The 23,144-nt window shown below is 38.7% G+C and overlaps 1 protein-coding gene and 1 pseudogene across 1 annotated transcript in view; both read right to left on the bottom strand.

The window, feature by feature from the left end:
• CCDC83 (coiled-coil domain containing 83) overlaps nt 1–1,250 on the bottom strand; it is a 37,635-nt gene extending 36,385 nt beyond the window's left edge. Inside the window, 1 exon segment of the mRNA XM_039848231.1 lies at nt 1,156–1,250. Coding sequence (XP_039704165.1) covers nt 1,156–1,250 — 95 coding nt within the window.
• Nucleotides 1,251–15,466: 14,216 nt separating this feature from the next.
• Nucleotides 15,467–15,585, bottom strand: LOC120590588 (uncharacterized; annotated as a pseudogene).
• Between the last annotated feature and the right edge of the window lie 7,559 nt (nt 15,586–23,144).

Below are 23,144 nucleotides of genomic sequence, written 5' to 3'. Positions count from 1 at the left end.
CCTCCAGTAAACAGCTCGTCATTCCCAAATAGCAAGTGTTCCACAGGGCTCTGCTTATCTGACCTTTGTTTAAATCGCCTGTCTGTGCTTGCCTTCTCTCCCTCACTCTACCTTCTCGCATTTGCTAGACTGTGAGAAGCACTTCCTCACCCCAGGGTCTTCCTAAGCCTTTCTCTCTCCCACGCTGTCTCCATGACACCTGTTCCTCTTCCAGAGACCAGCTTAAACACTGTTTCCTCACACAAGCTTTTCCTGAGCCTTGTGACTATATCTAGTCCTTTAATTATACCCGTACACAGCACCCTACACTTTTCTTTCATAGAATCTCAATTTAGCTATGTAATTTTTCCAAAAGCTTGGATTACTTGTTTCATGTCTATCTCCCACGCTTCATCGGGGCAGGGACCGTGTGGTCCTGTTCTCTGTTGTCTTCCAGTACCCAGCACTTGCCTTGTACTTGGTAAACATTCAAGTATTAGTTCAATAAATGAAGTCCATTCGTATCTGGAAAAAGACTGTCATGGAATCACTCGCTCCCTAAGAATTACACATTAAAACATCTACTCTTGGCCCAAAGGTGAGGTTCGAAAGCTCTCGAGGAGCTTATGCTCCATCAGTTGAACAGAACATAAACACAGAATAGGTGTCACCTCTAGTTTTGTCTCCAGCTCCTGAGAGTGAAACATTAAGAAATATTATTCTTATTGAAAATAATTCTCTCTAAATCATTTGGATTTTACCTATGACTATAATGCAAATTGGAATGTCTGGAAATGAAAAGTTGAATAAAGAAGAAAGATTTCCTCTTTTACTCTTCTGTGAATGTTCGCTAACTATTCTGTGCTGTATTTTAAGAGGCAGGCCAGCAAGCTGGTGGGTATATATGGGAGAATGACCAATAATACAGTAGAGAGAGGGAGGGAGCTAACCACATTAATGAATGCTGTTTCATAGCTACTACTTTGGACTATGTTATAGTCAGTTTCAAAAAACTTTTAAAAATATGCACATAGCACAAGAGTGCAATTATGCCTCCCATTCACCTCTGATCTAGCTCTCCTTACAGCTTTTGAATGCATCATTTTCCATTTGGATTACATGCATCTTAACAATGGTTGCCATTTACACAGGAAACTTTTAATAATTTAAACTTACTGATAGTCCAGAAATGCTTCACTGGTAGGCAACTTCACATCTTTTGGTGGCTCATCTTGAATATCATTTTTATTTGCTTTTGCTGTGTTTTCCATGGTGTTGCTTAGCTAGTAAGAAATATACCTGTTTAGAAAAGAGACATAGAAAAAGTAAATAAACTCTGTCTTTGCCCCTCTCCTTATGTTTACTCAAGATAAGGCACTGCTGAAACTTAATTTAAAATTGGCTTTTCCATCAAGGCTGCTTCCATGTCCCCAGACCTAACACTCACCACCACGTTGGGACATCATGAATCAGGTGGATTCCCTTTTATTTCCTTCTTGAGTCTGATGAGATCTATGTTTAGCCCAGGTACAGCTTTCTCACACCCAAAACCATCCGAGACTCACTCCCTTATGTTATCCATCTACGTCTGTTGCTCCTGTCCAGCTTCTTTAAGAGCAAGAACTGAACTTTTTCGATTATTTTATTTCTCCAGTGTTTGGCAGAAGGTACCACATATAGCAGCAGCTCAATAAATGTCTGTCAATTTTTAAAAATTAAGATAAAGCAAAAGCACAACTTTCCATGAGCACTAAGAAACTAGAATCTAAAGGAATCATGTTTGGCCAGGGTTGTTATTAAGAACAAATAAGAGCACGTTACAGTGTTTTTTAAATGTTTAAGAGATTTACAAATGCAAAATAGTAAATAACAATAATAATAATGTACTATTATTAGCAGTAACTTTTCATCAGCTATTAATTGCTTTTGCATATAATAATAAAAAGTTATCAAAAATAATATTTTTAAAAAGGGGAAATCAGGCCCACAGTTCATAGATTTTTATAGTAAATAGGAATACTTCATAGATTTGATATAGGTATTAAACTACTTTTTTTAAGATCACAGTCTTAACAAATTTTTATCTTTCAATTTCTCTTAATCTCAAAAAAAATAAGTGCCTAACCTTCAATCAATCTATTAACAGTTGAGTGTGGCAGAAAGAACATAACCTTTGTAATTATTTGTTAAAATGGCTGGAAACTTTGTGAGAGTGGGAATGATATAGTTCCTATGCATTATTGTATTTCTCCACCTAAAATAATAGATGCACAATAAATCCTTGTCAAATGGATAAATGAATGGATAGAAGAACGAATCAGGCAGATGTGCTTTAATCCTAGACCTACCACCACCTGGTATATATGTATGTAACCTTGAGTAGTTTACTTAATCTTTTTGAGCTTTAGCTTCATCACCTGAAAAGTGAGGACAAAAATCTTATTCTGAAAGCTGCTGTGAGGATTAAATAAGCTAATATTTATATAAGGCACCTAGCATAGTGTCTGACATATAGAAAGAACTTTATTATGCTCCCTTTAGTTACAGCTCCAGATCATGCTTCTTCAAATTTCAGGTAACTAACTGTAAAGCAGAGATGTCTCTGCCTGCTGCCAAGTATGACATGTGGAAAGGTTAATCCATGCAGTTTGCTATTGTCAACATTCATCATTTATTTGGATCACTGAATTGGCAATCTACATAGATTATTCAGACCCCAAATGGAAAAACTCTTTAAAATGAAAACACTTTTTCCCTGTAGACATGCTGCTCGCACACCCAGACCTCCAGTAAGGCTCAGTCTTTTGTGTCTGAGACTTTTCTAGCCAAGTGTGTTCATCCTTGTATTCTAATGGATTCTATTACATGTGAATATAAATGTACTAAAATGCTTTCCAACTGAAAAAGCACATAGTGACACAACAAAAAGATTTAATATATTAAGACAAGCTAATATATTAACTGGTATCATCTCAGATATGAAAACATTGAGAATAATTTCATGAGCTGCAAACCAAAGTGTGTCATTATACCATCACAGTTCACAGAAATTTACTAGCTAAGAAAAAAAAATTACTTTCTTTTGTTTCAGATGCGGAGTTGAATTTTCATTATTTTCTATTCAGAATTAAAATTTTTAATTTCACTGTTGCACAAAAAGATAGCATGATGACATGTTTCATTTTACAATAACCTACCAATAACAATGATTTTTTACTATAAAATATTTTATTTAAAAATTAAAACAAATAACATTAATCTCTAATTTTCTTTCTGAGTCATATGGAAGAGATCAAAGTGTCACGGTTCCACCTGCGGCGCCCATCTGGTGTTGGAGGGAAAAATGACCTCATCTCGCTCAATTATCTAAGTTACCTGGCTCTTATGTTTTCAACTCTCTAATGTATAATTAGTTACCTAACTGCCACTCACGGAAAAGGATTTTAATAAAATATGAGTTAAAGTGTGGATCCATTAAACCCAAATGATTTATGCATAAACTGTATTAAGATTTATTGTTTCACACACTTTCCAGAAAATTAGTAAGCCAATTGGATTGTCTGCTTAATAGTTGCATTATTGCTATGAGCTAATGACATTGCCTCAAAATGTACTTTTGCATTTGATAATGTCCTACAAACAATGGGGATTTTTGTAAACATTTATAAGAATTTACAGTTCCTGACCACCTAGATGATTTCTATCTTAGTAATGGATGAGAATTCTAGAAAAATATTCACAAAGTAATGTGATTATCTTATAGGAAGGTTTCACTTGGAATATTTCCTGACAAACGGACACCTAATCTGTTTGACAGTAACTGCAAACATCCATTCAGTGCCTGCTCTATGCGTGGCACTTTACCTGGCCCGTGGTTATAAAATATAGAGGAGGCAAGATCTCTACTCAGACTGGTAGGAAGAACAAAGCAGAAATTTTTAAAAATAATAGACAGCTTTAAAAGACTTCAGCAAAATTATGCAGGTAATACATGCTACGGAGATCTTCGCTCACAGTGTGACCTTTTGGGCTGTCTCTTTGTCCTCCATCTGGGCGTTCTATAACATATGCTGTGGAGTGAGGGCAGGTAAGGAGGTTGGGTTTGAAAGACTCAAGTCCCCAGCCTCTTCAGAGTCTACTCCATAATCACCTTCTGTCAGAAAATGTTTCCAAAAATATTCTCTAAGTGCTTCTCACTGAAAAGCAAATAGTCTGTTTAGTAAAAAAGGGACACATCATAGCCATGTTCTTCAATGTACTGTTACTCCATAATGCCTTATTTGACTCTGCAACATTACCCAAAAAACAGAGTATGTCCCTTACTGTGAAGTCTCAGGATGCTAGTTCAATATCTAGAAAGTTCCTAATGATTTTTTTTCACAACTTTGCGGAGCCACGACTATCCAGAAGCCTCTTAATGACTCCCGTCATAATTTTGTAGAGGCTGGAAAGGATGGAAGTTCTGCCCTAATACCTTTTCTGGACATTTGGAATAGATCTTGACATTAGGTAATATTTTACATAAATGTAGATCAAAATGGAAGCTATATACTTAATAGCATTAGCAATGACAAAAGTTCTGAATAAGATTCCATCAGGGGTTGAGAGCATAGTTTAGGTAAAAGATTTCCATATGGGTATTAAAAGTCTTGAAGTCTAATCTTGAATTTGCCATTAAGTAGCTAAAAACTTGTGTAAATCTAAATAATAATAATAATAATAATGATAATGATAATGATAATGATAATAATAATAATACAGTACTTCCAAAAGCCTTTGTTAAAGAGCAATCTAACTTTAAAGCCACATATCTCACTATAGTGTTGAGCTATGTATTTAAAAACATTCATGGCATTCATCTTCGACAAAATATAACTCCTTTAATACTGAATAGCAATTACTTCAATAAACCCTTATCTTTGGGAACTCAAAAATAGACATCGGCTCATAGGCCAGCATCTCCCATGGGCACACACTAGACATTCAATAAATGTCTAATTTGAATGACTGACTTGTAAATAATGTGTGCTCATTCTTTACCAATAGCCGTCTTTATGTGCTCATAATGTTATATATCCTGTGAATTTGGAAAGTGAAATCACTTTTAAACTCAAATTCTCACTTATGCTAGAACAAATTTTTAATACAATTTTAAAATATTTTAGAAATGCTCTCCAGCATATATTAAAAAAAAACCCTGAATTCATAGAAAGCAGTGATATCATCTAAAAGTTAGCTTAAAAATTTTCAGACCTCTTTTTGCATAGATTATGTACATATAGTCCCAAACATAATCTTTTTGCATAGATTATGTATATATAGCTTTAAAACGTAAAATAGAGCCAGTTTAAAGATTGATTAAACAACCATATATTCAAATCAAGGTATTTGAAAATATCTGGATGAATAACAGTTTCAATCTTCATTCACAGGACTGTGATGGGCATTACATTAGCATATATTTTCTTTACCAATTCAAACCCTTTGGTCAGTGGCACATTTTTGAACTGCAGTTCCCAAATTATATCGGATTCTTAGCTTAAAAATTAGTCTAGCTTCTGATCCTGACTTGCTCATAACATAGTTTGAAATGCAGTGTATTATACTAACTTCTCAAGCAACCAGAACTATCCCCTTTTCCCCAACTCCTGTGTTCCTTTGGCTTTAGAAATGTCAAAAAAGAAAAGAAATGTAGCCCTGAAGAGATTATTGTGAGGATAATGGGAATACTCTGATGGGGGAGAATAACAATAAGGCTTGTCTGTCTTCAAAGAGCAGTGATGAATATAAAAAGTGTATACTGGGGTTGGGTTTTGGGGTGGTGAAAAGGAAATTCATGACCAATCAACACACGGATGATATACAGTCTTATTATTATCCTTCTCAGCTTTCACAGAAAAAAATTTTTTTCTTAGATGGGACATCTTCTCCCACCTCCCAACCACTTCCTCAACTCTCTCTGCCCTGTGGAGAATTAATTAAGGGATAAGAGGGGGAGGCGAGGAAATAAGGTACTATACAAATCTAACAAAAATAATAATAAGCCAAAATCTTATGGATCAGGAGGATGAGGGTGACATCAACAGCACACACAGCATTTAGGAAGTACCTACTGTTGGGGGTGCTCTGTGCTGGTGTGGAGAAGGATGCACGAACGTGTGAGGTCCTCCTCACTCAGAAGGCATTCACCTGACCCGGAATTCAGTTAGAAGAGCGCTGAGGAAAGCAAGACTTGAATCTAGTCCTACTCCTCCACCAGTGAGTTTCATAACCTGGGGCGTCTCTAAACCTCTCTCACCCTGTTACCCTTCTATTTTTACCTTCTCTCGGGGTTCTTAATGAAGCTCAAACGCTTCGGGAAAACTGTCAAGTGATGAAGCACCATGCAAACGGAAGGCATTATTTGTTCACTGAGCATCTACTGTGTGCTAAAGACTGTGAGGGCACCATGATGGTTACAAACCTGAATCAAATTTAAATCCTGCCCTCCAAGAGTGGATGATCTAGAACAGCAAATAAGCTATGTTTCCAGGGGTTTCACTGCAAGGCGGAAAGAGGTGGGGGGTAATAATCCGATTAGATCAAAAGATCTCCCTCCCTCTCGGTCTCCTAGGTGAAGAGGTGGAGTGTACCTCTACCAACTCCTCTAATGGCCCATGAACAGTGCTCAATGGAGGACACCAGCAGGGCGCGACATCAGGCACATTTAGGGGCAGTGCAAGCTCCAGGGCCAGTGGGAGTGGGGTGGAGATTCTTGAGTCTTAACCTTTTAAGAGACTGGAAAAAGTCAGGGACCCAGCGAGGAGGCCGGCCAGTCTCCCGACCTCTCTTCAGGGTTTCCAGCTGCGGATACTCAGCAGTAGGCGGGTAAGGTAGCACTCTCCTGGAGCTGGCGGATCAGGCCCACCCACTCTGTCACCGCTGCCGCCGCGCCCTCGGTTTCCAAGGCGACCGGTTGAGTACCACCGCGCAGCACAGTCTCGAGCAGCAGGCCGGGAGCGCCACCTGGTGGCCATATGGGAAAAGTCCCGGCCGACGGTCCGCGCCGTCGTCTTCGCAACTGAAGTCGCATCCTCCAGCCTTCCTTCCCAAGGGATTTTCACCGCCACAACTCACCCAGCTGATTCCACAAAGCGCTCATGCTCCTCCTGCCCTCCCTCTAGTGGCAAAACGGGAAGAGGTGAATTGTGTAGAGACATGACATAGGGCCTCTGTGCTATGACCGTGAGCCGGTCACTTTCATTTGTGTTTTTTCCGTTGTTAAATGAGAATTCAGACTTGTAGGATGGGGAAAGAAAGGGGTGTGGTGTGCGCCATGAAGATTCTGCCCGCCTCTGCCCCATTGTGCCTCTTCCACCACAGCAATTTTTATGTGCTTTTTTTGTGAAAGAGTTTTGGTGAAAGGGTTTAGTAACTTCCAGCTCTAAAAGTCCTTGATCTTGCCTATTTTCCTTCTTGCTTTACGTTTTTTGCCCCTAAACCTCAAGAAAACCAATATAGATTCCGTTTTACCCTCTTTCCACTTTTTGCAGCTCTCTCCTAATTCGAGGGGTTAAAATATCACACACTTACAAAACCTTTAAGGTTCCCCTGTTCCTCTCCTGTGTTCTTTCTCATTTTCTGCCTCAAAACAATTTCTTACATCCTGGGAGCACCTACTTCCACTAGTTACATCTGAGTCATTTATTCTTTTTTCCTAGGATGACAGAAGTGAGGCGCTCCCTTGGGCCTCTTGGTAAAATCACCTGTTTGGCATTCTTGAATTCGATTTTAAAAAATATGTTATCATACGTTTTATGATTGATGCTGTTATACCGATAACATAAGAACTTATGGGAAGGGAACTGAAGCAGTTAATAAAAATATTAATTAGCTTTCAGTTAAGGAAGTTTTTCTCAATAGTAAAAAGTCATCCCCAAATTAACTTGTTTGAGATTGTTTATGTATTCTACCTCATTTGAATCTCCTTTTATCTGTGTTACGTATTTGTTAAGTACCAGTAATTTGCTGTGATCCACATATCTGATAAAGGTTTTTTAGTTATTTGGTCTTCCCTGAAATAACACCAGGTAGAGTTATGGGATAAAATGATTAAATAGAGCGCAGATGCAGGAGAAAAAAAAAAGCTACTGCTCAAAAATTTTTAAATATGAGGATTTTTTTTGTTGTTGTTAAATGGAAAAACAATTTTGTAATTCCTTAACACTTTGAATTCATTCCCAAAATATTTCCTATAAATCTTAGGCCTGCTTTTTTTACAAGAGCCTAGGCCTGTAGTCAAAAATGTACTTTTACCTATTATTTATCTCCTGTGCAGTTTTTCTTATGTCTTTGCCAGTTGGTGGTCAAAAAGTGAAGCCAGATCAAAACCATTTGCTGAGTTTCCTCATTTGACCCTGATTTTCTGTTAGCCTTGCCATATTGGATGATGTAGAATAGAGGTATCTGTGGTAGAAAAAGCCAAATATGTTGTCTGATTTGAGCAAACCACAAAGAACCAGTTTGGTTTGCACAGCTGCTAAACATTTTATACTTCTCGAAAATTTTCACCTCTTTTCATTGAGAATCACTACCTCTGCAAATAGGCCCTAAGGCAATCAACTAAATGTATTAACATTAAATCTCAAAATAATTTTAGAGACTCGAGTTAGCGATTAACCTACTGACTTTGCAAACCAGTTCAAGCTTCTAGTAAATCAGAAATTTTACTGACAACAAAGTTACTTTTGAGAAGTAGAAGAGACCTGCTATAACTTTTTATACAAAACTTTGTTTCCGACAAGTTTGAGAAAAAGAAATTGATGTCTTGCAAAAGAAAAGTCATTATATAAAATACACGCTCGAGAGGAAAAGTTTAAGCATGCTAGAACTTTGGCAAAAAGAGATCACACCTCTTTTTCCCACCAATCTCTTCTGCCCACCTAATTTTTGAAACTACTTTTGAGTTCTTTGGTCTCTCTCAGGGAGAGGAGCCGGGGATGGGAAATTAGAGCCAGAGTGTCAGGTATTGGGAGCCTGAGCCAGGTGATATGTGTTATGCCTGAGGACTTTGTGATGTTCTGAGAACAATTCAGCTGCAGTGAATTGCTTCATGCTTTTGGCATTTAAAAAATATGACCAATAGGATATGCATTCAAATCAATAGAATATGACAAAAAAAATATCAAGAAATAGATATAGTCAATTGCTTCAGACAAAAGTGCCAAGGTAATTAAATGAGGAAAGAGTAATATTTTCAACAAATACTGTAACTATTTGCATATCTGATATCTGTTAGGAAAAAAAAAGAGCTTTGACCTGACTATATACCATAAAAAAAAAATTAACTCATACTGAATCATAGATCAGAACATAAAAGCTAGAACTATAAAACTGCTAGAGTAAAGAGGCGAAGTATAGGTTCTAAATATAGGCTCTAACCATTGTAGCCCACAAAGTGCCAGATGAATGAGTGAAGCTATCTTGGTTCCTCCCAACCAGCCCATCCATCGGCGGAGTACTGCCGAGTTGACCTCAGTTGATGCTGCAAGGAGCAAGAAATTGCCAATTACTAACCTACGGAATCTGAGTTGTTGTTTTAAGCCACTAAGTTTTGATAGTGTTTTAGTTATCTATTACTATATAACGAGTTACCCAAAATTTAGTGATTCGAGATGAGAGTAATCACTTATTATCTCACAGTTTCTATGAATCAGGAATTCAGGAGCAAGTTGACTGGGCAGTTCTAAATTGGAGTATCTCATGATGAGATCAGATACTGGACAGATTCTGCCTCTGCCTGAAGGCACTTTCAGTCTAAGAAGAGGGAGGAGTAGACAAGTTGGTAGGAAATTGCAACACGGCTGGATAACTCCTGAAACAAGGGTAAAAGCAGAGTGCTAAGAGAAAACATCATCTGGTCTTGAGGGTCAAGGAAAAAAATCCCTCGAAGAAGTGAGGTCTCAATTGAGATTTGACAATGAGCTTGTAGGGTTGGGTGTGAGAGGGGCTGGGGCAAAGGAATGGATGTGTACAAAGGCCTAGAGGTAAAAAAAAATGATGAGTATTTTATGGAGCTGAAAGAAATTTAATAATGGTTAGGTAATAGGGTCCCAGAGACAGGAGAGGGATGAGATAGGAGGCTGGAGAAGCAAGCAGGGACAGATGAGAGGTCCTCTAAACCATGATCTTTTATGATGACAAAAGTTCGCTCTGGCTGCAGTGTGGAGGAGCGTGGGAGAGGTCAAGATAGAGACAGGTTCCAGGACGAACTCCACTGATCACAGTTCCAATTTTTCTTCTGCCTAAGGGCCTCTCACTTTGGTCTAGTTTCTATTCCAAGAAACATGTCTCGGGCTCTGCCTTTTGCAAGATTGCAGTGACTGGCAAAGAGAATGACCTTATCTCCCTGGCTCAAGTTGTCAGCTTGCGCAATCTCTGGAGTCTTCTATGATTCAGGTAAGATGCTCACTCCCACACCAGGAAGTAGTCTATGAAACTCTGCCTCCAACAAACATAGTAAAAGAATTAGAACACATAGAGTAACACTACCTCATATCTGGAGAATGAGGCAATATGAATTTTAACTTCCATCTTTTAAGAGCTATATTTGTATCATTGTTTTCTAGTTGCCTTTTTTTTTTTACTGTGGTAAGAATACAACATGAGATCTGCCCTCGCAATAAAAATTTAATTAAAATGTATGCATTTGGCATAACCGAGACTTTATGTCCTTTGAACAGCACTTCCCCATTTCCACCTTCCGCGAGCCCCTGGCAGCCACCATCCTGCTCTCAGATTGTGTGTGTGTGACTGTTTTAGATTCCTCGTGTAAGTGGAGTCATGCAGTACTTGTCCTTCTGTGTCTGGCTTGTTTCACTTAGCATAATGTCACACGTGTAGGATTTCCTTTTTGATTTTTTAAAGGCTAAATAATATTCTGGAGTATGAATATACCATGTTTTCTTTATCTGTTCATCCATTGGTGTATGTTTAGGTTGTTTCCATATTTTGGTTGTTGTGAATAATGCTTCACTGAACATGGAAGTGCAGATATCTCTTAGAGATCCTGATTTCACTTCTTTGGGATAAATACCAGGAAATGGGATTGTTGGATCGTATGGTAGTTCTATTTTTAACTTTTTGAAGAACTTTTATACTGTTTTCCAGAATTGTTATACATGGTTCAATAGCTTTTCTGTTTATCAGAAACAATGACTTAGAAAAGACTATGGGAAAATATGTCATATAAAAATATCACAAAAAGAATAAAGAGTTTAACTACAATATTGATAGTATATGTTTAAACTTTAATAATTTTTTGAAAAGTTCTCAAAATGTTTGACTTAACAGACTGGGTTGCAAAGGAAATACTATGTCCTTGAGTAGAAAATACATAACATTGAATAATGTCAATGTCAATTCTTTCCAATAAACATATAAGTTTAATGCAGACCTACAAAAAAAGTATTTGTTTGCAGATGGAAAGTAATTGGGACATTGTCAGGATTATATATCAATATTAGCCACACCAATAGTGTGCTGTATTTTTTTTTAATTTATTGATTTTTTTGGTGACGTTGGTTAATGAAATCCAATGTTTCAGTTGCACACTTTTAAGGCATATATATTTATGCTGTGTGTTCACCTCCTATAGTTAGATTTCTTTCTGTCACCACATATTTGATCCCTTTTACTACGTCTACCTCTCCCCCTGCCACATCCCCGTAACCAGTAGTCTATTGTCCATGTCCATGAGTCTCTGTTCGGTTGCCCTGTTCATTTGTTACTTTTAGGTTTATATCCCACATATAAGTGATATCATGTAATTTTCAACTTTTTCTGTCTGGCTTATTTCACTTAGCATAATTATCTCAAGGTATCCATGTTGTTGCAATGTATTTTTAAATTAAAAGAAATAACAAAGTGTGGGGTCACTCCCTATACTTTCTATGGTGTGGAAATACTAAATATTTTACTTTCTAATGAGCACACTAGCTAAGAAACCCATTGCAAAAGACCACATTATGTGATTCCATTTAAATGATAAGTCCAGAAAAGGCAAATACAGAGACAGAAATTGAGAGACTTCAGTTAGGGCTGGACCCAACTGGATCACCAGCAGGGGGACCACTTGGAGAGAGTGATGTCCAAGTAAGGGATGAGTAGCTGATGAGGGTGCTTCGTAGAGAATAGTCTTCAGAAATTAAAATTGAAAGGTCCTTCTAGTGAATGCACTGGACTTTAGGAATTGCTCATTGTGGAGTCTGGTGAGACTGAGAAACATAGGATACAGAAATGTACTTTGCCAGTGGTTATTTTCTTTAAGAACATGAAATTTGAAGTAAGACAGTCCAGACTTTTTCTGAAGCTGCTTACCTTAGCTATGTGACCTTGGGCAAGTTACTTACCTTTCTGCAGCTCAATATCCTCACCTGTAAATAGCAATAATATTGCATCCCCCTCAGGGCTGTGCTGAAGATGAAATAAACACCTGATATGATTCTCAGCACATAGTAGGTTCTCATTAAATATTAGTTCTCCCTGGTACTCCTCCTAAAATATTTTAGAGAGAATGCCAGAAAATAGGAAAGGATGGAGCTCTTCTAGGTCACATTTCTTGCTCCACTCACTTAGCATCTATATGTGCTGGGACCCAAACATGCATCTCTGACCCAGCTCCAGACCTGTATACCTAGATGCCTACTCAGCATCAGTTAGATGTCTCATAGGCACATCATGCCCCAAACTCCTACCCCTTCCAACTTGTCCCACCTTCTCAAGGCTGTGTTCCTTATTCAGTACATAGCACCAGCATCCATTTAGCTGTTCAAGCCTGAAGACTGGGAATTATTCTCAACTATTTCCTTTTCCTAAAATCCTAGATCTAAGCAATCTTCAAGTTCTATCAATCTATCTAGAGATTAGATAGTTGTACACATTCACTAATTTTCATCCAGAAATGTTTGTTGAGCAGCTACGATGGGCTAGACACCATGTCAGGCTTCATCTTCTCTATCTTCTTCCTAGTACTGGTTACAATCTTTTCCCCACTAACTGAAGAAATAGCTTCCCACCTAGTTGCCCTATATCCAGTTTTTACCTCCTCTAGCCCTTTTTTCCACATTCTGCCAGAAATTCATTCCTTTGCTTAAGATCTTAAATGGCCTCCCACAAAGACCTTAGGAAAGAAATTGTGACTCAGCTGGTAAGGCTCCCTAAAATCCAGGCCCATCAGGTCTGGGTCAGATCCCCCTGTTATGTGCTGCAGTCATTGGTTGGATTTCCCCAGAAGCATACCGTAAAACGGGGATTTAAGAACAAGTAGTTTATTTGGGAAGTAGTCTCAGGAAGTTTGGGTAGGAAGATGGGGGAATGAGGAGAGAAGGAAGCCAATAAGTGTATTAATGAACAGGTTACTGGGAGACGGGTAACTGGAGCTCAGTCTCCCCGGAGAACTCTAGGGGAGACAATATATGCTACGAAATGAATCTTGTCTCCCCAAAATTCATATGTAGAAGCCCTAACCCCCAAAGTGATAGTATTTGAAGTTAAGGCCTATAAGGAAGTAATTAAAAATTAAAAAGGGCCTATAATGAGATCCTAAGGATGGGGCCTTGATACAATAGGATTAGTTTCTTCATAAAAAGAGACACCAGAGAGCTCACATGATCCCCCTCCTCCCGCTCCCCGCACCCCCCCACCTTCTCTCTCTCTCTCTCTCCGAGAAAGCACACAAAGAAGAAGTCATGTAAGCGCACAGGGGTATGGCAGCTGCCCACAGCCAGGAAGAGAGATTTCACCAGAAACCAATCATCTATGCTGGCACCCTGATCTCAGCTGTCCAGCCTCCAGAACTGAAAAAATAAATTTCTATTGTTTAAGCCACCTAGTCTATGGCATTTTGTTATAGCAGCCCAGACTAAGACAGCATTGAACACCCTCAGAAATGTCCCACCCAGAGGGTGAAGAAACTGGTACTCAGTACTAGATTTTCATTGGCCCTTGGCCAAGGACTGCTCCCTAGGACACTGACTCCTTTGCACTTCTCGCTTGCATCCTGCAGGGGCTGAGCATGTTCCTGCCCTCTGCGGGCCAGAGAAGTCCTCACTCAGGCTGAGAGTCTCCTATAGGAAGAGCCCTCGGCTCCCTTGAGAGTGCTGAGGGGATGTGGGCAGGGCATAGTGTCCACCACAGCTCCCAGAATGCACTTCACCTCCTATTTATAGCTCTCTTTACCCTTGTAATGACTCATGCAGCTAATCTGTTAGCTCTGTAAGAGTGTAGACAATATCTCTCTGCTTTACCAATATACCACCAGTACCCAGCACAGAGTCTGACATGTAATGGATGCTCAACAGATATATAGTAAATGTTTGGATAAATGAATAAACGGTGATTGTTTTCAGAAAATAACCCAGGCAAATTATGCTGTGTATTTGGCAAATAAAGTACACAAAATGCAGCATAAAACCTCTAAGTTGTAGCATCTGACTCCCTAAGTTCACATAAATCACTGAAATTTCTTAACAAGAACCAATTAAAGGGCCTTACAAGGCTTTCTACATAAAGCTGAGGATGTAAATTTTTATCCCTTTGCAACAAATATAGTCCTAACACCTTTTTTTCTAGACCCAGGCCACTGTACCTGTTGTGCTGGGTGGGGCAGATAAAACAGCCCTTCCTGCACAGCAACCAGACTCAGCCTCGTGTCTCTCTTGAGAAGACTCCCAGCTGCCTATCAGCATGAATACACACAGGTGGAGCACCCGAAAGTGGTGACATTATGGAGCTCAGACTTTATCCTGTGAGCACCAGAAGCTATGGAAGGTTTCCCAGCATGCCAAAAGCAAGACTTCAGAAAGATTAAGGGAACAGCGATATTTAGGCAGGAATGGGAAGGGGAGAGACTGAAGGCTGGAAACAAAATGGGAAGGAAGAGGCCTGAGACGACATGGATGACAGAAACTTTGGGGCTGTGAAACACTTTCCACAGTAGGTGACTAGATTGGTTGGGAACAAAGGAATCACTGTAGTGAATGAATCAAAGTATAAACAGCATGCAAACGTAGTTCAGGTTTTAATTTCTCTCACAAATCTTTTCGTGTTACTTCATCTTTGAAATTATTTCCCAAAGCATCAAAGAGGTATTTATAAGAAAAGTAATAAACAACCATAAATGCCCCCTGTGAATAATCAAGAGAGTTCTCACAGCTTTGTAAGTTTAAAAAGGAGGTAAAATGGTATTGATTTTTGTGTGCAAATGGGGTGATGTCTGAATATTCCATGCATACAGCACATAACTTTCTCTGAAACTTATAAACTTTGTGCTTCCCTTAAATCTCTGCTTAAATTCTATCTATCTATCTATCTATCTATCTATCTATCTATCTATTTATTTATTTATTTATTTATTTATTTATTTATTTATTATTTTTTTAGGCGAGGCAACCCTTGGTTGACCTCACAGATTGCAAGAACCTCACAGCTTACAATTCCTTACTTTTTAGGCCTACAACACCTGGTCTTCCTAGGTAGTCTCCCATTCAAGTACTAACTATGCCCGACCCTGCTTAGCTTCCGAGATCAAATGGGATCAGGCTTCTTCAGGGCAGCATGGCTGTAGACAGGTTAAATTTAAGATATTCATTTTAACATGTTTTCTATCTTGACTGTAGTGTCGGTTACATGATTATATTCATATATCAAACCTCGTCAAATTCTATATTTAAAATTGGTGACTTTGTATGTAAATTATGCCTCAATAACACTGATATTTAAAAACTGAATGGAGTTCAAATATGTTTGGAGATGAGTCCAAACAAATAAGAATACATATGTATGATTCCATTTATATAAGACTCTAGAAAATACAAACAAATCTATAGTGATGGAAAGCAGATCAGTAGTTATTTGCTTGGGGGGGTGGCTTACATACCTCATAGTGCTGTAAATACGTACTAGTGCCGTGTATGTCTGTAAAAGTGGCACTATGATGTTAAGAGTTTTCCAGTTCAACATGGCCAAGTGTTCTCCTCCTACTGAAACGTCACTAAATGGAGAGGGGTAGGGCAAAGTGAGGGGGTGGAGAGAGTACAAATCCACAGAGATAACTGAAAAGGAGACGTTAGCAAATGAGAAATTTCAGAAAATTTTTTTTTGCAAGGTGGAAAATGAGTAGAGGGAAATACGGTTTGGAAATAGGGAGCCACCTATATGAGAGGCCATAAAGTACCCAGGACTTGAGGTGGTACCGGGGTGAGGCCACTGAAGGGGAATGAGGTGGAGGGACTGGTGGAAGTTTGTATGGAGCCGTCGGAGCCAAAGGGCCTCTTCCCCATCCCTGGAAGTCAGAGAGTTGCCCTCCATAGGAGTCAGGAAGTGTGTTTCCTGGAGATAATGAGCCAGGGAGACCTCAGACAGACTCAGGACACAAGACCTACAGGGGTGAGTTGGGGTTGGACTTATGGCATGAGGCTGGAACATGCTGATTATGGGAAAGTTTGAGTAATGAACAGTGAGTGGGACTCCCAGGCTTCTTTCTCATATCTATCTACTCCCAGAAAGAATCCACTTTAAATAGCCATCAGGTATATGACCCCTAGGCAGGAGACTGGAGGCTTCTTCTCTAAAGAGGAATCATTTCCACATCCTGACATTTGAAGGATCCAGTGCAAGAAAGTAGTGAAGGGAATTTCATTTTGACAGTAGGCCTAGAAAGTAATCAACCCAGACTAGAACAGGAGAACTAGAGAGTTCTGAAAGGGAGATTATCAGGGGGAAAAAATGGAGCAGAAAGATTATTTGCTATATTTTAGTGTTTGGACAATAATAATAATAGGTATTTGACAAACCCAATCAAGTATTTGAATAGATTCATAGCAAACTGCAACTGAAAATAACAAGGTAATTGTTAACTCCTGGAAACTAAAAAGTTGTTCAAGAAAGGAAACATAATCGTAGGAATTACCTGCTCAACAGTGCATAATATTTGCACACTTTTTCTTTATATAAATAGAGATTAATGATTTAACCAAAAATTGAGAGGGTAGTGGAGAGGAGTAAGTGAGGTCTGAAATTGTAACAGAAAATAAATTCTCATCTATTATAACAAGAAATTAGTTTATCAGTAATATTTCAAATTATAGAGAAATAAATGTCTATTCAATAAAGTGTTGGAATTTCCAATTATAATCTATTAAAAATAATATTAGACTCCTACCTTAAAATAAATTAAGAAGTATTAAAAAACGGGTTTTTAAAATAATTTTGGAATAGGAAAAGCCTTCCTAAGAAAGACACAAACTGCAAAAGCCATGAAGGCAAATGTACAGATTTGACCTTGAAAGAACAAAAAATTTAGGAGTGACAAGAACCACTGCAAATTAAGTTAAACAGAAGCAACGAACCTAGAAGAAAATGTGTGTAATACATTTAAGAGATAAAAGATTAATACTATCTACATACATATATAAATTTTAGTAGTTCTATGTGGTTCTTTTTCAGATCTATTTGATCAATTTTAAAATATTTTGCCCCTTAATCATACTTTTGATATTCTTATTTCTTTAAACATATAAACTTATTTTATATTCTGAATCTGATAATCTAATATCTGCAGCCTTTGTAGTTCTGATTCTATATTTTGCTGTTTTTGCTAATGCTTGCTCATGGTAGCTTGTTTCCTTGTGTTTTGATGGTGAGTTCATGTTTGTTGAAACCTTATATGTGAAAACTTTTTGAAACTTGCTTGAATACTTTTCTCCAGGAAGTTTGCTTTTACTACTAAATGCCTGAGACCATTAACCAACTCAGAACCACTTTGAATGATATTTAGATGTGAGGTTGTCTTGTGCTACACAGGCACGTGGATTCTGGTTCCAAACTTGTCTGAGGGTTGAGCTTGTGGTTTGCGATTCTTGGGGAAGACTTTTTTGCCTCCCTCCTTCATTGTCACCTACTGTTAAGTGGCTTTCCCATAATCAGTCCTGCAAATCTGATCATGTGACGTCCCCTACCTAAAAAACTGTATAGACCCACTCATTCATCAGGTCTCAGTTTAAACATTAATTCCTCGTGGATGCCTCCCTTAACTGCCTGCCAAAAAACTAGATTAGGTCCTTGAATGCATGCTCTTCCAATACATTGTACTTCTCTTTATAGCATTCATAACAGTTCAAGTCAATTATTTGTGTAATTATATTTCAATGAAATGGTAACTCTCTCCACCACTGGCTGTAAACTTTATAATGTTGGAAACCATTCAATCACCTCTTTTGTATCTCTAACATGTAACCTAGGGCCTGATATATATTTGCTGAATAAATAAAAAATGAATAAATTAATGGTTTGGGAAACATTAACACAATGGAATGAATCTAGAACATGAATCTGTCATGTTCTAGCTATGTAATGTCTCTAAGTTGTTTAGTGTCTCTAAGTCTCAAGTATCTAAAATAGAATTAATAATACCTCATAGGATTGTTGTGAGGGTTACAAATGATATATCTAAAGAACTACAAAATGGACCTGGGCAATGATATTTGCCAGATATACCTCATAAGTTCTGTGGAATTGAGCCAATCATCTATTTGGAGCATATTCAGATAATTTCAAATAAGGAGTAATGTAAAGATCTTTTAGCCCATAATGAATCACTGCATAAATATAATAATTAATAGATTATTCTCAAAATTAAATTTTAAAATAATATAGACTTAAAACTCAATAATGTTGCTTTTAAAAATAAGCCAGCTCTATGGTTTCATAAGAGCATACATATGTCAAAATTTATTGTTGTGCACTTTAAGTATGTGCAGTTTATTATGTTAATTATCCCTCAATAAAACTGTTTTTTAAATAAAGAAAAAATTAATCTATGAACGATGAGTGAAATGAAATAGCTCTTATTTAGGATGTAGTTGGATTGATTTAATTATTTTTTTGACTAAAAAGATCTGGCTCTATTATTTGGCTTCAATTCGAGTACAATGTAATTGTTTCTCACATAGTTCTTTTTTTTTTTCATTGAGACTTGCACTGCTGTTTGACAAATGTCGATGCCATCACTGCTGAAACTCCACTCCTCAAATGTTAATATTTGCTGAAGGTTCATCTTGCCTTAACAGTACAAGAGGAATCTTATCTCCGTTTCAGAAATTACAGGTACTTTTTATAGTGACGCCCTGAAAAACGTGCATAATGCCAGGTTTTTTAGAGGAGGCATCCTTCCCAGATTTGGCTGATGAACTAGGGCCTCTTTCTGAAGAGTGACTAAAGTATGCAATGAATGAATCATGAATATCTGCATATGATTCAACAGCCTGAATTTCTGCTACCGTTAATGCAGCAACAATCCTATCATTTATTTAACACCCATTGAGTGAGTATGCACCAACTTGGGTTAGCCAGCCCAAAGATTTGTGAATGCAACCCCAGAGCACAGAACTAACCGAAAGCTGAGCAAGAGCAGGTGTGGGTCAGCTAGAAGGTGATGCTCCTGTGAATTTAGTGAAGAACTTTGAGACAGCGATTAGCGTGTGTTCTCCCAAAAGCAGAGTCTGAGACAAGAACTTGGGATGCAGTTAGTTTATTTAGGAAATGATCCCAGGAAGCATAAATGAGAAATTGGATAGAGGACATGGACAAGGAATGGAGAGATGCAAAGAAAGGGCCCATTAATGAGCACATTGCTGCTGTGGGAAACCAGGGCAGTCTCACTAGGGACCCTCTGAGGAATCTTTGAAAAAGTTTCACAATTATTTCACTGAGGGATAGGGATGCTGGAGTATTTATCTGCAGATAAATGTCCTCATTGTTGAAAGGAAGCCCTGGAAAGTGGAGGAATTAATGGCACATACACATGTATCCCACCTGTGGGCTGAGTAAGCTCTTGTTGGCTAAAAGTTCTCAGATAGGCACCAAAGAGATGCCACCATGGGGGTGGAAAGCTGGCAGTGTGCATAGATGCATAGAAACTGCCCACTGAAGGTGCAGATAAACTCAGAGGTTGGATGAGGGGATATGGGCTGGGACATCATCGTCGTCTGCTACACAAGGGTTTAGGATCTGCGATGCAGTAGAATATCGGTGCTAGGTATTGAGGAATGCGTAGTGGCATGGATAAAGCAATGCATTTATGAATTCTGGTGGGGAATTTCCCTTTATCATTTTCCCAGAATGAAGTAAAATTAATGAAATGAGCAATTAGCTGGTCGGTTCAGCTGACTTTTCAGTTGCTGTGTTTCCTGTAGACTAATGGTTCAGCAGCATCAGCATCACTTGGGAACTTGTTAGGAATGTGAATTCTTGGGCCCCACTGCAGCCCTATTGAATCAGAACTTCTGGAGGTGGGACCCAGAAATCTATGACAGGCCTTTCAGGTAATGCTGATACATGCTAAAGCTTCAGATGTAGATGAAACATTGTACTGACAGACAACTTCTTCTCAGTCACAGGGTAGTAGTCTGGGTATGGAGAGAGCTATCTGGTTTCTAGTCTTGACTGGGTAAGAACATGGACAAATTATGTGATTTTTATAGGTCTTTTCTAATCTGTGAAATGAGAAGTTTGAACTAGTATACTGGAGTTTCAAACTTTTTTTTAAAGCAGTGGAATACTTTCTTCCAATAAAATTTTACTTGAAACATGAGGATATAAGACATAAAAACAGTGCTCCTTGGTTGAGATAGTAGCTCAGTATCCTGTCTTCTCATCTCCTTTGCCACGGCTTCTTAAGTACCACTATGGACCTTTAGGGTTCTTAGAAGGTAGTCTGAGAACCACTGCACTAGAAAACCTTCAAGGTACCTCTGCAATATGATCTAAGACATGAGGCACACTTAATTGTAGTTTACCTAGTGATGCTAACACTGAGACAGATCTGGGATCACAAACCTTGGATTCAAGGCCTGGCTGAACCCCTACTAGCAGGGGTCCTAATTATCACTAATTATTAGTGACCATGAGCAAGTCATGTGGCTTCCATGGCCTCAGCATTTTTATTTATAAAATGAAGTTAACTCTAATTCTTGTTATACCTGCAGTACAAGGTTGTGGAGAGGATCAAATGAAATCATGTATGAGAACATACTTTATAAAAGTATGAAGTATTGCTAACTCCTGTCTAATTGGAAGAGATTATTGTGGGAGAAATTATCCTTTCAGGTAGTTTTGCTTTGTAACTGGTGCCAAAGATAAGAAGAGATAGACAGAGAGTGTAGATAGTTAAATAGTCTATAGTTTCTCCTTTATCTTCGAGGAATGCAAATATAATTTTCTTTTTTAATTAAAAACCTGTTTACCAGGAAGTGTCACTTTAAATAAAATATTGCTTAAGCAGAGACTTGAGTTAACCTGTTGAGTCATTCTACAAAGCTTATAAAAGCAATGTTTGGGGTAATACTATCTAAAGAGATAATTAGTTTTTCTTAACTATTACTGCCCACTTACTAATGAGAAGAACCAATTTTGGAATATATTGACTTAGCATTTATAGCTGCTTGCATGTTGAGAAAAAATTTAGTGCAACATTAATTTAAACTGGTTTAGCTTTTTTGTTGTTGTTCCTGTCAGATGGGTGTTCTTGGAGAGATTCATTTATCCACTATAGAGATGCTTGTGAAATACCAAATGCTATGTTTTATGGCCGTATTTTGTCATAAGGGAAGTTGTGACCAATTCCATGTGGGACTTTTGGAAGATTATCTGCTAGGATTGTCAAATATGGTTACTAGTGTTAGAAGACAGTCAGATTTAAAACCTACTTATTTCCAAACCCCCAGGGTGGCAGAAGATCAGGATGATGTATGAAAACTGTCATCATAAGAAACAGACATCTGCCAATAACTCTCTATGGCCACTTTGAAGGCAGCTGTCACATGGACCTACCAACGTTTCCTAAGCATGTCCCACTTTGCATTTCCTGAACATGTTTTGCACTTTACTGGATTTCAGCCTAGTATTGTTGTGCACTAATCAGAACTCTCTGAGAAGGAATCAATACAGACCGAAGAAGGATTTGCTCGTGACCACCCATGTTTGGGTGGAGAGACTGTCAGCATTCCTGAACCTCGAAGCTGGCTAGACAGCCATGGAGCAAGGTTCCTGTATGTGTGCTCATTCACTCATTTAAAAAAAGAAATACACAGTCCTTACTATTGATCAGGCACTGTGCTGGGACAGTGAACAGAACAGACAGGACTTTGCTGAGATCTGTAGGTTATGGAGGAGTCAGACAGGTAAGTGTGGGGGTGGAAAGACAAGGAAAGCATTTCAAACAGAGAAAATAGTGCATAAAAGGCCCAGTACAGTGGGCATGGCATGTTCTGAGGATTGAAGAAAGTCCACATGGCCAAAGCGTAAGGAGTCACGTGGTGGTGAGGTGTGCCAGTGCCAGGCCATGGAAGACCTTGTCAGTGTGGGCCTCCTTTTCCTCATTTATATAATAATAGGACTGGTGCAGAGCAGTGCTTCTTAAACTGCCCCATGGAACACGGGGTTCCACCAAGGGGCCTCATAGGGCCTTGGGGATTAGGGGTGGAAGAGAATGGCTCTGGGCTCCAAATTCTGCTTCAGTAAGAATAGCTTTGCCAAAGCCCATTTCAAATGTTGGGGATCTGAGAAAGATCATGGTGGAAGACAAGTCTCCATGGATTAAAAAAAAAAGATTGAAAACCAAGAGGTCTCCAGCTTTGCCAACCTTGGATAGTAGGATTCTGTGCCGCCCGCCTCCCACCCCCTGCTCCTCACCCCCGAGACAATGCTATCTGAGTTACTGGGACATCTCATTGTCTCCTGAGGAGCAGCCTATTTCTCTCTGAACACACACAGGGTTATAGTGTGAGCAAGGGGTCCTGGGACTTTCTATCCATTTTTTCACAGAACCTTCAAATAGTCCCTGAAATTTTCACTTTTCCATCTTGACTGTTGTCTCTTTATGTCAGCAGAACAGAGGACCCTTCCAGCAAGCCTGCTTTCAGAAGGAGTGTGTCATAATGCTGAATCCCTCCTCAGACTACAGACACTTAGCTATAAAGACACACCCAGCTACATGCTGAAGGGGGTGAGACCCAGAACAAGGAGCAACCGCCCCTAAAATGCAAACTCACTCTCTGTCTTACCCATAAGCAGCTCCGTAAGTATTGGTAGCATTGTCTGCTTTCTATTTCTCCCAGGGTCTTGTGGAG

Source organism: Pteropus medius, unplaced genomic scaffold (genome assembly GCF_902729225.1).
Source record: "Pteropus medius unplaced genomic scaffold, Ma_sr-lr_union100, whole genome shotgun sequence".
In the NCBI taxonomy this organism is placed as follows: Eukaryota; Metazoa; Chordata; class Mammalia; order Chiroptera; family Pteropodidae; genus Pteropus; species Pteropus medius.
Note: the sequence above shows the minus strand (reverse complement) of the source record. Positions and strands in the feature narration are given on the sequence as shown.